Source organism: Liolophura sinensis, chromosome 10 (genome assembly GCF_032854445.1).
Source record: "Liolophura sinensis isolate JHLJ2023 chromosome 10, CUHK_Ljap_v2, whole genome shotgun sequence".
NCBI classification, from domain to species: domain Eukaryota; kingdom Metazoa; phylum Mollusca; class Polyplacophora; order Chitonida; family Chitonidae; genus Liolophura; species Liolophura sinensis.
In genome coordinates, this window is record NC_088304.1 from 934,328 (window position 1) to 948,758 (window position 14,431).

General features: G+C 39.4%; 1 protein-coding gene across 1 annotated transcript in view; it reads left to right on the forward strand.

Moving 5' to 3' along the window:
• Positions 1 to 8,577, forward strand: part of LOC135476087 (merlin-like) — a 65,213-nt gene extending 56,636 nt beyond the window's left edge. Inside the window, exons 12-15 of the mRNA XM_064755987.1 lie at positions 2,625 to 2,817; positions 3,576 to 3,733; positions 5,733 to 5,892; positions 6,413 to 8,577. Coding sequence (XP_064612057.1) covers positions 2,625 to 2,817; positions 3,576 to 3,733; positions 5,733 to 5,892; positions 6,413 to 6,463 — 562 coding nt within the window. The 3' untranslated portion in view covers positions 6,464 to 8,577. The remainder of the gene's footprint in view (positions 1 to 2,624; positions 2,818 to 3,575; positions 3,734 to 5,732; positions 5,893 to 6,412) is intronic.
• Positions 8,578 to 14,431: the final 5,854 nt, after the last annotated feature.

Sequence of the window (14,431 nt, forward strand, 5' to 3'; positions counted from 1 at the left end):
TGGTTCGTGACTCTTAATAGTGGTTTCTTGGGGGTGAAAAATAACTTATTAGTACAATGTACATGCATGATCTTGATAGGAACATTGACACCTGGACCAGGTGTGGCTGGTTCGTGCCTCATCATCAGCTGGACCAGGTGTGGCTGGTGCTTGCCTCATCAGCTGGACCAGGTGTGGCTGGTGCATGCCTCATCATCAGCTGGACCAGGTGTGGCTGGTGCATGACTCGTCAGCTGGACCAGGTGTGGCTGGTTCATGCCTCATCATCAGCTGGACCAGGTGTGGCTGGTGCATGCCTCAACATCAGCCGTACCAGGTGTGGCTGGTGCTTGCCTTGTCAGCTAGACCAGGTGTGGCTGGTGCATGCCTCATCATCAGCTGGACCAGGTGTGGCTGGTGCATGACTCATCAGCTGGACCAGGTGTGGCTGGTGCATGACTCATCAGCTGGACCAGGTGTGGCTGGTCCATGCCTCAACATCAGCTGGACCAGGTGTGGCTGGTCCATGCCTCAACATCAGCTGGGCCAGGTGTGGCTGGTCCATGCCTCAACATCAGCTGGGCCAGGTGTGGCTGGTGCATGACTCATCAGCTGGACCAGGTGTGGCTGGTGCATGACTCATCAGCTGGACCAGGTGTGGCTGGTCCATGCCTCAACATCAGCTGGACCAGGTGTGGCTGGTGCATGCCTCAACATCAGCTGGGCCAGGTGTGGCTGGTGCATACCTCAACATCAGCTGTACCAGGTGTGGCTGGTGCTTGCCTCGTGCACCAACATCAGCTTGACCAGGTGTGGCTGGTCAACATCAGCTGGACCAGGTGTGGCTGGTGCATGCCTCAACATCACACTGTTTATATGGCCATCTTCAGGCTTTGGTTGATGGTGCATGCCTCAACATCACACTGTTTATATGGCCATCTTCAGGCTTTGGTTGAGGGTGCATGCCTCAACATCACACTGTTTATATGGCCATCTTCAGGCTTTGGTTGAGGGTGTGGTTTGTGTTTGATGGGATATGTTATGTGGGAATTGACCAATGAATGATCAGAGAGCTATTTACACGAGTATGCTAGCCAGTCGAAAACCTGGAATGTTTTCTGTATGTACATTGATTATCTTTGCCAAAAACAAATTTTTTTGTAATTTGAACATTAACAGATCATTTTTAGCTGTATTTCTATTTTTGATAAAGAAAATTCCCTTACCAATCATTCAGTACTGTTTGAGTGAAAGGAGCAACGACATAAACACCATCTGAATCACTTTGAAATACAGTTTAAAAACAATTAAAATTTGCATTGTCATGTAGGTGTGCCTTCAGTAATTTGACGTGCTCACTAACCAACACAACTGTATGGAGACATATCATTGTTAAAAAGTGTTTCATCAACATTCTTATTATTGTGTTTTTAGGGCCTCCGTAGCTCAGTCGTTTAGCGTGCTAGCGCAGCGTTATGACCCAGGAGTCTCTCACCAGCTCATGCTGGCTTCCTCTCCGGCCATACGTGGGAAGCGGATGGTCGTGGGTTTCCCCGGGCTCTTCCCGGTTTCCTCCCACCATAATGCTGGCCGCCGTCGTGCAAGTGAACGATTCTTGAGTACGGCATAAAACACCAATCAAATAAATAAATAAATAAATATTATTGTGTTTTTAGTTAATCTGCTTGAATGTTAAAATGGTTTAACCTGTTTGTTAGTAACTGAATGATTGGTCGTGTCATAATGTCACATTTGCAACATTGTGAAGGGATATTTTTTAAACCAGGAATCAGTAATTCATTCAAGAAGAAAAAATGTCAGAGATGGCTTGTATGTATTATAAAGAAGCCATGGAAAACTTTAGTGGCAGAATTAAGATGTACAATGTAGCTTGAATGTGTAGAAATAATATTAGATAGCCAGATTGGAGGGAATTGAAGAGGAGATGAAATTAGACAATTTAAAAAGAAATTTATAAGTAAATGGCCAGGATTATTTTGTGGGGCACGTCTTTTGTTCAAGGCCATGTCAACAGTGATTCATGGCAGTTTATTCTCATTTTAAGAAAAGTTGTCAAGACTTGTTGCACTGAAAGTTAAAAATGATCTCCAACACCATCAGATATGAGCTCTATTTAACAGTTTCAGAAAAATATATTTAAAACTACCTTTACTTTTACATGTTTTGGGGATTTTTTATAGATTTTTGAGAGACTTCCTCTTTTCTGAATTCAGTGCAATAAAACGCTTGAATTCTGCAGTGATCTTTATGGTCTGTATTGATAATTTTACTCACTAGTGATTTTATAATGAGGGATTTCTTACTTTTATTTTCACCTTTGACAGAAATTGGGATCAAGTTTACTAGTGCAGTGTCTGCAGCAGTTTAGATATTTCAACAAAAGTCGTAGCTTTAGGGAAAAAACTTCAGGCATCACAAAATGTGTCATTTTTTGAATTTAGTATTTTTGGTTAAGATACACACACATGGCAGGGCAACTTTATAAATTTAATTTTGTATTCCTAGTCTAAATACATGTACAGCCAGATAAGCATCCTTAACAAATAGATGATTATAAAACACAGTATTAATTTGAGCAGGAAATGTGAATCCATTAAATTCACCCTTAATTATCTCCCTGGAAGGTTAAAGGACGAGGAACAGTTGAAGGAGGACTTGATTCGTGCGAAGCTGGCTGAGAAGGAGGCTAAGGACAAGCTGTTGGCAGCGACAATGGCCCAGCGTTTGCCCGCGTACGCCGTGGACGGAGGAGTGTATGGAGACGGTCCGCTACCGCCACTCGGTTTTCAGTCAGATCTCCCACAGAACGGCTCCTCGGTAGGCTTGACTTTAAAGCGTACATAGTTCCCACTTGTCCTTGAAGTTTTTGAAAGTACCCAGACTTAAATTTTAATGAAAAGTTTTCAAGACTATTTCAAGTTCATGAAAAAGAGCTCATTTTTGTACAAGTCCTTAATTTTACAATAGTAAATATTTTTCAGTTCTTATGTTCGAAATAAGACGGATAGATGTAGTACCAAAATCCCCACCTGAAGTTTTGTACGTAAACTGAAAGGTCCTTGAAAGTGCTGGAAAACATAGGATATTAGGTCTTTCAAAATTCTGTTAAAACATTCATTTTTTTTTAGGGTGGGAACCCAAAGTGTAATGAAATAGCTTGATATTGATATCTGGGAAACTAATGATAATCTTTTGATGATTGGCCATCATTCTAATCCTTTCATGATTGGTTGTAATCCATAATCCTAATGTAATCCTTCCAAGATTGGTCATGATAGTAATCCTGCAATGATTGGTCATCATGATTATCCCTCCAGAATTGGTCGTCATCATGATCCTGCAATGATTGGTCATCATCCCAATCCGTCCTTTTACAGAGGAATGGCAGATATGAATTTATTTCAATGGGCACTGCACAAGTAACTTCAAAAGGCCCTAATCTCTTACAGAATCCACCATCTGAACATCAATTTTTCTCACTTTATTGACCACCACAAATGCTAAATCAGTTTAAACAATCTTAAGGTTGTCAGTGTTACCTAAGATTGTAACTCATCCTGATGTTGTGTTTACAGACAGGCTATGCCTTCTCTGGCCTGACCTCTGACTTCAGCGACCTCAAGCTTGACCCCAACCTTGACCCCAACCTGCCTCAGAATGACACCGAGGTCAGTTGTGAGCTGATGACTGGCCCAGACATGAATCAGCTGTCCTTGGAGATAGAGAAGGAGAGGTGGGTAAACTACCAATCATGTACCTGGATTTGTGTACTGTATTTCAAATTTTCCAAAATTTAAATTTTTATGTTTGTTTTGTTTTGAAATACTACTGAAAAAAAGTTTCACCTTCAAAAGTAATGTTTTGTGACCTTGACTTGTCATTAAACATTTACAAATTTTGCACAATTTGTTAGGGCCGGCTCAGAGGGTTTTGACCATAAAGTTGTCCAGTAGCAAGTTTTCAGGCAAATGAGTTGTACACAGAATGATGTGCTGTTATAAGATGGTGTCACAGTTTTATGGCATAGTAAAGTTGACTATTCCTTAATATGGCAGGTTTCATTTCAGATGATGATAGGAGATTTTTTTTTATTTAATTGGTTAGTATTGAACATGGTACTGATCAATTGAGCATGGTACTGATATTTTGATGGCAGTCAGATTTTATTACACTTGAGTTGATCATGACTTTTTGTCCAATGGCGAACAGGATCTGTCATTTCTCATATCAAATTTAAAACCAGCCAAATCTGTGTATGGGTGGTGTGCAGTAAGCGATTTCCTTCTTTCTGATTGGCCTCTGGATTCTTTATTATAATTGCTTCAAGTATTGTCCAATATTGATGATATTTTGCGTGCAGAAAACTAGCTTGATCCTTGTCTTTTTGTATAATATAATGAAAGACATACAGCACAGAGAGTAAAACCAGAGTAGCGACGACAGTGTGATGGACATACGGCACATAGAGTAAAACCAGAGCAGTGACGACGGTGTGATAGATGTACAGCACAGAGAGCAAAACCAGAGCAGCGACAACAGTGTGATGGACATACGGCACATAGAGTAAAACCAGAGTAGCAACGACAGTGTGATGGACATACGACACATAGAGTAAAACCAGAGCAGTGACGACAGTGTGATAGACGTACAGCACAGAGAGTAAAACCAGAGTAGCGACGACAGTGTGATGGACATACGGCACATAGAGTAAAAACCAGAGCAGTGACGACAGTGTGATAGACATACAGCACAGAGAGTAAAACCAGAGCAGGGACGACAGTGTGATAGACGTACAGCATAGAGAGTAAAACCAGAGCAGTGACGTCAATGTGATAGACGTACAGCACAGAGAGCAAAACCAGAGCAGTGACGACAGTGTGATAGACGTACAGCATAGAGAGTAAAACCAGAGTAGCGACGACAGTGTGATAGACGTACAGCATAGAGAGTAAAACCAGAGCAGTGACGTCAGTGTGATAGGCGTACAGCACAGAGAGTAAAACCAGAGCAGTGACGTCAGTGTGATAGACGTACAGCACAGAGAGTAAAACCAGAGCAGTGACGTCAGTGTGATAGACGTACAGCATAGAGAATAAAACCAGAGCAGTGACGTCAGTGTGATAGATGTACAGCACAGAGAGTAAAACCAGAGCAGTGACGTCAGTGTGATAGACGTACAGCACAGAGAGTAAAACCAGAGCAGTGACGTCAGTGTGATAGACGTACAGCATAGAGAATAAAACCAGAGCAGTGATGTCAGTGTGATAGACGTACAGCACAGAGAGTAAAACCAGAGCAGTGACGTCAGTGTGATAGACGTACAGCATAGAGAATAAAACCAGAGCAGTGACGTCAGTGTGATAGACCTACAGCACAGAGAGTAAAACCAGAGCAGTGACGTCAGTGTGATAGACGTACAGCACAGAGAGTAAAACCAGAGCAGTGACGTCAGTGTGATAGATGTACAGCATAGAGAATAAAACCAGAGCAATGACGTCAGTGTGATAGATGTACTGCACAGAGAGCAAAACCAGAGCAGTGACGTCAATAATGTTAATGGCAATTTATGTGACGTCACTTGTCTAGAATTACTCAAAATGCTGTGTTGTCATCACATTTAACAGATCATAACATTAAGAAATGCAAAAGGAAAATAACAATAAACAATGCAAAGTAAGTCCTACATACTGAGCATAGGAGATAAAATTTCTTTGTTTAACAATTGTTTTCAGGGTGGACTATATGGAGAAGAGTAAACATCTGCAGGAGCAGCTGAAGGAGCTGAAGACAGAGATAGAGGTGCTGAAAGTGGAGGAGAAACAGACAGACATGGACAGGCTTCATGATGAGAACGTGGAGAAAGGAGAATCTAAGTACTCCACACTGAGACGGGTAAGTCGGCACACTGGATCCTCCATAATAATATCTGTAATTGTGTGTATAATGTCACTGAGTACATGATAAGCACATGGAGAAAGGAGAAACCAAATACTCCACACTGAGACGGGTAAGTTGGCATGCTGGATTCTCCACAAGAATACCCATAATGCGTGCATACTGTCACTGAGTACATGATGAGAACGTGGAGAAAGGAGAATCCAAGTTCTCCACACTGAGACGGGTAAGTGGGCACGCTGGATTCTCCTTATTCTCCATAAGAATATGTGTAAAGTGGGTAATGTCCTTGAGAAAGTTTCAACAGTGTAAACATTGTGTAAGTGAACATGTTTTTGTTGGAGTGAAAATGTTTCAAAAGTGCTCATAACATCCACCAGAATGGGCGAGTATGACAAAGTAGATATGTTAAAATGGTGAACCTGTGATGACATCTGTAAACTGTTATACTGCCGCTCCACTACTTTTGTGTAAAGTATACCAAATATAAGTACAGTATTATTGATTTTGGTTGCAGATTCGCCTAGGAACCACAAGATCGAGGGTGTCGTTCTTTGAGGAGCTCTGATTAGGAATTCGTTTCTACCCAGTTTTTTTTAGTCATCTTCTGTAACATACTCATGTTTTTGAAAGCTTTAAAACATAGCCATTGGGTGACATATATTTCCATATATTCTTGTAAACTATATGTTTTTATGTGGATTTTCACCAGGGCTTCCGCATGTGTGATTGAATAAGTTTTGAGTTCAAGCTCTTTTATCGCTAAAGGTAAAAAAGTTCTGCTGTATCATGTGACCTGTCAGAAATGTTAGGCAACTATTATTGATCACATTTACTATAGCATGGGCATCGGAAAAAAAAGTTTCACAAAAAGTTATTTAGGGTAGACGAATGATAGAGAAAACTGAGGGGGTGAACATTTGTGAACTTGAAAGGTTTCTTAAGGAATAGAGGTCATTTGGGCATCTGGAACATGGTGAGATAAGTGATCGGTAAATTATGTCAACAAAGCTTGCCTAACATTTTTCACAAGTAACATAATACAGTAGAACTGTTTTTACCTTAAATGACAAAAGAGCTCGAACTTGAAACTCCCATATTATGTTAAATCATCACCTGTTGATTCTATTCTAAATGCAATGTCATCTACGCCCATCCTTCTCCAATCAAAAGGGTGTCATTTAGAAACAATGATCTGATTTTTGACACATACTTTCATCTTCTCGCCAAAGGAATATTTGGGCATGTGTGGTTTAATAATTTTCTAGATGGTATAAAACAAGATGCTTGGCTGGAGGCTGTATATTTTGAATGGCCTGTATTGCGTAAATGTAATGTATATTTATATTAATTTCAAATTCCCTGATTCTTCAGACAGGCACTATTAAATTACACATAAATGTAACTTGTGAGACTGTCTTAACTGGGTAAAGAGCATTAAAACATGTGGCAGTTTAGTGCAACATGTTCCAGTTTATTGTTGTAATATACAACAGTGTTGTACATTATGGCTCCTGTTTCTTATCTTAATGTTCACGCATGATTAGTTGTGTACAGTATGTATATATACCAATGTACATGGGTTTGTAAATGGTGGTTGGAAGAGGAATGTAAGGGAGGTAATCATGTACAGCAAGTATTACAGGCTTTACTGTGAATAAGAGTTCCATGTTCATCACACTACCCCCAAGCCCCCCCCCCGTACAATATTCCTTGTAAATGTGTTCATTATTTAGGGTGTACAATGTATCATGAAGCAGCATCAGGGTGTACAATGTATCATGAAGCAGCATCAGGGTGTACAATGTATCCTGAAGCAGCATCCGGGTGTACAGTGTATCATGAAGCAGTATCAGAGTGTACAATGTATCATGAAGCAGCATCCGGGTGTACAATGTATCATGAAGCAGCATCAGGGTGTACAATGTATCATGAAGCAGCATCAGGGTGTACAATGTATCCTGAAGCAGCATCCGGGTGTACAATGTATCATGAAGCAGCATCAGAGTGTACAATGTATCATGAAGCAGCATCACAGCATGCATTCACGTACACATATATCTATACATGCCTGAGAATATTATGCTTGACATGGCCAAGCTGGCACCAAAAAAAACAAAAATGAAATATAAGACTAAAATTCAAAGAAAAGGAAAATTCACCTTTTCACTTTGGCCTATCTTGATATTTTCCCCCATTTTCCAAGGCTTTCCTATCATGTAAATGTGCCTTCAACAGTACAGACTTGCAGGGACAGTTCACATTTCCCACAAATTACATAATTTTTAAATTTTATTTTTATTTTTATACCCTCCTTCGACATTTGAAAAAAGGTTTATTGTGCTCATATACAACAATTTAAATTGGTCTGGCCTTACGCATGAAAAAATGTAATAAACATTTTTACATGCAACATTATTACCATCATTAATTGTGTGTTAGACTGAATGGATGGGGAAAGTGTTGTGCTGGAAAACTGGTGTGAGGAAGATGTTCTACGGGGGAAATATTCACGGGAAACATGTGGGCAAGTTATATGGCTGTAGACTTCATGGTGAACGTATACAGACAGTTCTGTTATATGGCTGTGCTTAACAATGAGCCTGTAGACTTTATGGTGAACGTATACAGAGACAGTTCTGTTATATGGCTGTACTTAACAATGAGCCTGTAGACTTCATGGTGAACGTATACAGAGACAGTTCTGTTATATGGCTGTGCTTAACAAAGAGCCTGTAGACTTCATGGTGAACGTATACAGAGACAGTTCTGTTATATGGCTGTGCTTAACAGTGAGCCTGTAGACTTCATGGTGAACGTATACAGAGACAGTTCTGTTATATGGCTGTGCTTAACAGTGAGCCTGTAGACTTCATGGTGAACGTATACAGAGACAGTTCTGTTATATGGCTGTGCTTAACAAAGAGCCTGTCGACTTCATGGTGAACGTATACAGAGACAGTTCTGTTATATGGCTGTACTTAACAGTGAGCCTGTAGACTTCATGGTGAACGTATACAGAGACAGTTCTGTTATATGGCTGTGCTTAACAATGAGCCTGTAGACTTCATGGTGAACGTATACAGAGACAGTTCTGTTATATGGCTGTGCTTAACAATGAGCCTGTAGACTTCATGGTGAACGTATACACAGTTCTGTTATATGGCTGTACTTAACAAAGAGCCTGTAGACTTCATGGTGAACGTATACAGAGACAGTTCTGTTATATGGCTGTGCTTAACAGTGAGCCTGTAGACTTCATGGTGAACGTATACAGAGACAGTTCTGTTATATGGCTGTGCTTAACAGTGAGCCTGTAGACTTCATGGTGAACGTATACAGAGACAGTTCTGTTATATGGCTGTGCTTAACAATGAGCCTGTAGACTTCATGGTGAACGTATACAGAGACAGTTCTGTTATATGGCTGTGCTTAACAATGAGCCTGTAGACTTCATGGTGAACGTATACACAGTTCTGTTATATGGCTGTACTTAACAAAGAGCCTGTAGACTTCATGGTGAATGTATACAGAGACAGTTCTGTTATATGGCTGTGCTTAACAATGAGCCTGTAGACTTCATGGTGAACGTATACAGACAGTTCTGTTATATGGCTGTGCTTAACAATGAGCCTGTAGACTTCATGGTGAACGTATACAGAGACAGTTCTGTTATATGGCTGTGCTTAACAGTGAGCCTGTAGACTTCATGGTGAACGTATACAGAGACAGTTCTGTTATATGGCTGTGCTTAACAGTGAGCCTGTAGACTTCATGGTGAACGTATACAGAGACAGTTCTGTTATATGGCTGTGCTTAACAATGAGCCTGTAGACTTCATGGTGAACGTATACAGAGACAGTTCTGTTATATGGCTGTGCTTAACAATGAGCCTGTAGACTTCATGGTGAACGTATACACAGTTCTGTTATATGGCTGTACTTAACAAAGAGCCTGTAGACTTCATGGTGAATGTATACAGAGACAGTTCTGTTATATGGCTGTGCTTAACAATGAGCCTGTAGACTTCATGGTGAACGTATACAGACAGTTCTGTTATATGGCTGTGCTTAACAATGAGCCTGTAGACTTCATGGTGAACGTATACAGAGACAGTTCTGTTATATGGCTGTGCTTAACAGTGAGCCTGTAGACTTCATGGTGAACGTATACAGAGACAGTTCTGTTATATGGCTGTGCTTAACAGTGAGCCTGTAGACTTCATGGTGAACGTATACAGAGACAGTTCTGTTATATGGCTGTGCTTAACAATGAGCCTGTAGACTTCATGGTGAACGTATACAGAGACAGTTCTGTTATATGGCTGTGCTTAACAGTGAGCCTGTAGACTTCATGGTGAACGTATACAGAGACAGTTCTGTTATATGGCTGTGCTTAACAGTGAGCCTGTAGACTTTATGGTGAACGTATACAGAGACAGTTCTGTTATATGGCTGTGCTTAACAATGAGCCTGTAGACTTCATGGTGAACGTATACAGAGACAGTTCTGTTATATGGCTGTGATTAACAGTGAGCCTGTAGACTTCATGGTGAACGTATACAGAGACAGTTCTGTTATATGGCTGTACTTAACAATGAGCCTGTAGACTTCATGGTGAACGTATACACAGTTCTGTTATATGGCTGTGCTTAACAAAGAGCCTGTCGACTTCATGGTGAATGTATACAGAGACAGTTCTGTTAAGGGAAAGAACAATCGACAGTAATTACCAATTTTCTGTGTTCACACGCAATATTTCATAGCATGCTACTAAATCTTTGTAATGTGTAACAAAGATATGCTGTATTTCACCTAAAGTTTGGTATGTAAAAACGAATGCATGCACAGGCCTTAAAATGGTACTTATGAAAACATGTAAGTTTTTCTGATAAATCAAACTTCACAGAAAACTCTCAATAGGTCCTCTCATGTTCATGAAGTAATCAGAATCAAGAAAAATCTCTCTCTGGAAAATGCTTAACTTTAGGTGAAATACAATTAGGTGAAAGCTGCAAGTTGATTTTTGATATCCACATCTACAAATTCTACATGAAAGTAAATGCAGCTTCGTAGTGGAGTTGAATTTAACAGCATAAACAACCAAGTCTGTCTTGATGACTTGCTTGCAGTGTTTTACAAATAAGTAGAAATATTGAAGGTTAGATGACTTGCTCGCAGTGTTTTACAAATAAGTAGAAATATTGAAGGTTAGATGACTTGCTCGCAGTGTTTTACAAATAAGTTGTAATATTGAGTACTTGGGAATGTCTGTCAGCAACCTGTGGATGGTCATGGTTTTCCCCAGGCTCTTCCCGGTTTCCACCCACCATAATGTTGGCCGCCGTCATATAAGTAAAGTATTCTTGAGTATGGCGTAAAACAACAATCAAATAAATAAATCAGATAGAAATATTGATGGTCAGATAGTGTCGGATGTTTCTTAGTAGTCACCATATGATTATTATATGAACATTTCTGTCTATTAAAACACCATTTGACCTAAAAAAAAAAAAAAATAAAATGGAATATGTGGATGTTGGTACTGATATGTATTGTTAAGTTGCTGCTGAGCAGGTATACTTTTGTTTAAGTGTTTATTTTGTAAATGTACATCAGCATGAATGTACATGTGCTAGTATACATGTGTTAGTCTGCATTCAGTGTCTGTTGCTATACAGTGTAATGTATGTTGCTGTACAGTGTAATGTGTGTTTTAATGTATGTGGCGGTATACTGTAAATGTATGTTGCAGTCCTGTCTAGAATGTTGTATTGCTTAACATTGTACTGTATGTTGCTGTACAGTGTATTGTATGTTGCTGTACAGTGTATTGTATGTTGCTGTACAGTGTATTGTATGTTGCTGTACAGTGTACTGTATATTGCTGTACAGTGTGTTGCAGTGCTGTGTTTTTAGAATGCTGTAGAGTGTACTGTATGTTGCTGTAGAGTGTACTGTATGTTGCTGTACTGTGTAATGTGTTACTGTAAAGTGTACTGTATATTGCTGTACAAGGTAATGTGTGTTGCAGTGCTGTGTTTAATGTTGCAATGCTGTACATTGTACTGTACTTTGCTGAACATTGTACTGCATGTTGCTGTACAGTGTAATGTATGTTGTTTTACAGGTTTTGTTGCTGTACAGTGTAATCTTACTGTACATTGTACGGTATATTGCTGAACATTTTACTGCATGTTGCTGTACAGTGTAACGTGTGTTGCTTTACAGGTTTTGTTGCTGTACAGTGTAATCCTATGTTGCATTACTGTGTAATTTATGTTGCTGTATATGGTATTGTATCTTACTGTATATGGTATTGTATCTTCCTGTAGAGTGTATTTCACTGCATTCGACAGCAGTGTGCTGTTAATACATGTATAATCAGCCAATATCCCCGGCCTTGGTCAAGGTGCTGTAGTCCGTAAATCAAAGTGTGATAGGGCAGTTGTATGTTCTACATGCAGATGCGCTTTTCTACTTCTGTGACTATCCACTGAATGATCACCATCCTAGAACAGGACACGAAACATGAAAACTGTAACATTATGTAAGCATATACTTCTCTTTACAGACTTCAACTTGTTGCTAGTAATCCAGTTGTGGAAAAAGAATTGTGGATTTGCAAGTACATGTATCCTGAATGTATTCATTCACATTATTTGCTGCTGTAAAATATTGGTTGTAAGATAATATTTAATTGTTGTTGTTGCAGTAGGCTTATGAGAGGCTATCCCGCAGATTTTTGGTGATATATGCAAATCCAGTCAAACTTTTGCTGTTATTTTAGAATAGCCCAAATAATTACACTTCACAAACTGTCAGCCTGGTCTGTGTGCAGTTACTGTTAAAAACTGGTCTTAAAATTTATAAACCTGGTCACATTATCACTTTCTAAAACTTTAGAATTATTTTCAGAGTATTATTAGTACAGGTACTAGTCTAGAAGGAAATAATTTGGGCTATTGTTGTCAAATACAGAAAGTTTGATTTCATGTAGTAAATATGGATTTTTTGCCAAAATAGAAAATCTGGGGTATAGCCTTTGTAAATGTTTAACTGGAATAGATGGAAACTCGTTCATGAAGTATGAAATCGTAGTCCTTGGTCAAAGTTATGATGGTCAAAGAGACTGCCAGAGTTTTCATATCTGCTTCATGAGAAATCTGTTCCGCTCTGAGTTGAGGAGGACTGGAATAAGTGATTTTTATACTTTCTGTACCTAAATTATCATATGCATGCATTTCAAATTTGCTATAAAATGTGTAGTTCATAATTTGTGTTTCCGTACTATTTGTACTTTGTGACAAATTTGCCATTTTGCAGTTTACTTTGAGAATGTTAGATGAAAACTAGTTGATGAAAAGAGCATGTCTGCTGTTGAGTATACGTGTAATCAGAGTTTAGCTGGAGATCACATGATCGGCCTAGCCTGGCTGAAAACAAAATGGCCACCGCATGTTGAAGCATAGGGAAAAAAGCTCATGTTTGCTACGCCATCACTGAAAAGTAAACCCTGGTTATATAAAAACACATCACGTCAGGTGTACAGGAATACCCAGCCAATCTGGAAAGCTGAAAATCATACAAATCCAGTGAATATACTAGTTATCACTGACAGCAATTCAAAAATAGGCATTTTGCTATGCTTTAACATTATGGGGACATTATTTCCCTCAGGCCGTCTGTTTAAGGAGGTGATGTGGTCTCCGAGTTCCAGGAGGTCTTACAGAATACTTGTGTGCTCAGAGCTGACTCTAACATTGTACATACCAATACATGTACAGGTATATCATGCCATTGGATCTGTGTTATTGAGGCTGTGTTTAACTGTAGTTATACACCCACTCCTCTTCACCTGATTAATTAGCAAGAGATGCTTATAGTACATTTACTTGGACCTGTAACTCTTGGAATATGCATAGTAGTCTCCCTTACGTATGGAACTCTCCCATTTGTTATGTTTTTTTCTGATTGTATCGTTGACGAGGATGAATGCCTAGGTATGTGTATAACTGAGCATAATTGTTACTTGTTTTATTATATCATCAGAATGAAGGTTATAGATCTATGCCAAAGTGCAATACCACTTGTGTTTTTATCTAGGGTTAAAGGTCAGTTGTTGCCAGGCATGCGTCGTCATGGGTTACTGTTACTATGCAATGGCTGTATGGTGTATTTTATACTGATTAAACTGCATGACATCCTTATTCTTTTCTACATGATTTTGTTCCTTGTCTTTTCTTCACACGTAATGCTACACTAGTAGGGGAGACAAATTGCCTGGTTCTCTCCCCTGACGAGCCAAGGCGCAGTAATGCTCAAAAAGCTCATGGAAGTTTTCACCAGATAACTGCCCAACTGACATCTTTTCGTTGCATCCCCACACAAAAGTAAATATCTATATTTAATATTTAAACATTCCCGTGTCCACCACTTATATTATTTGAGATAAAAGTAGTTAGTATTCAGTTGACAAAGATGGCAGCAAGAGGATAGAAAGTGAGAAATCTGCCACATTTACATTGTGATGCCTT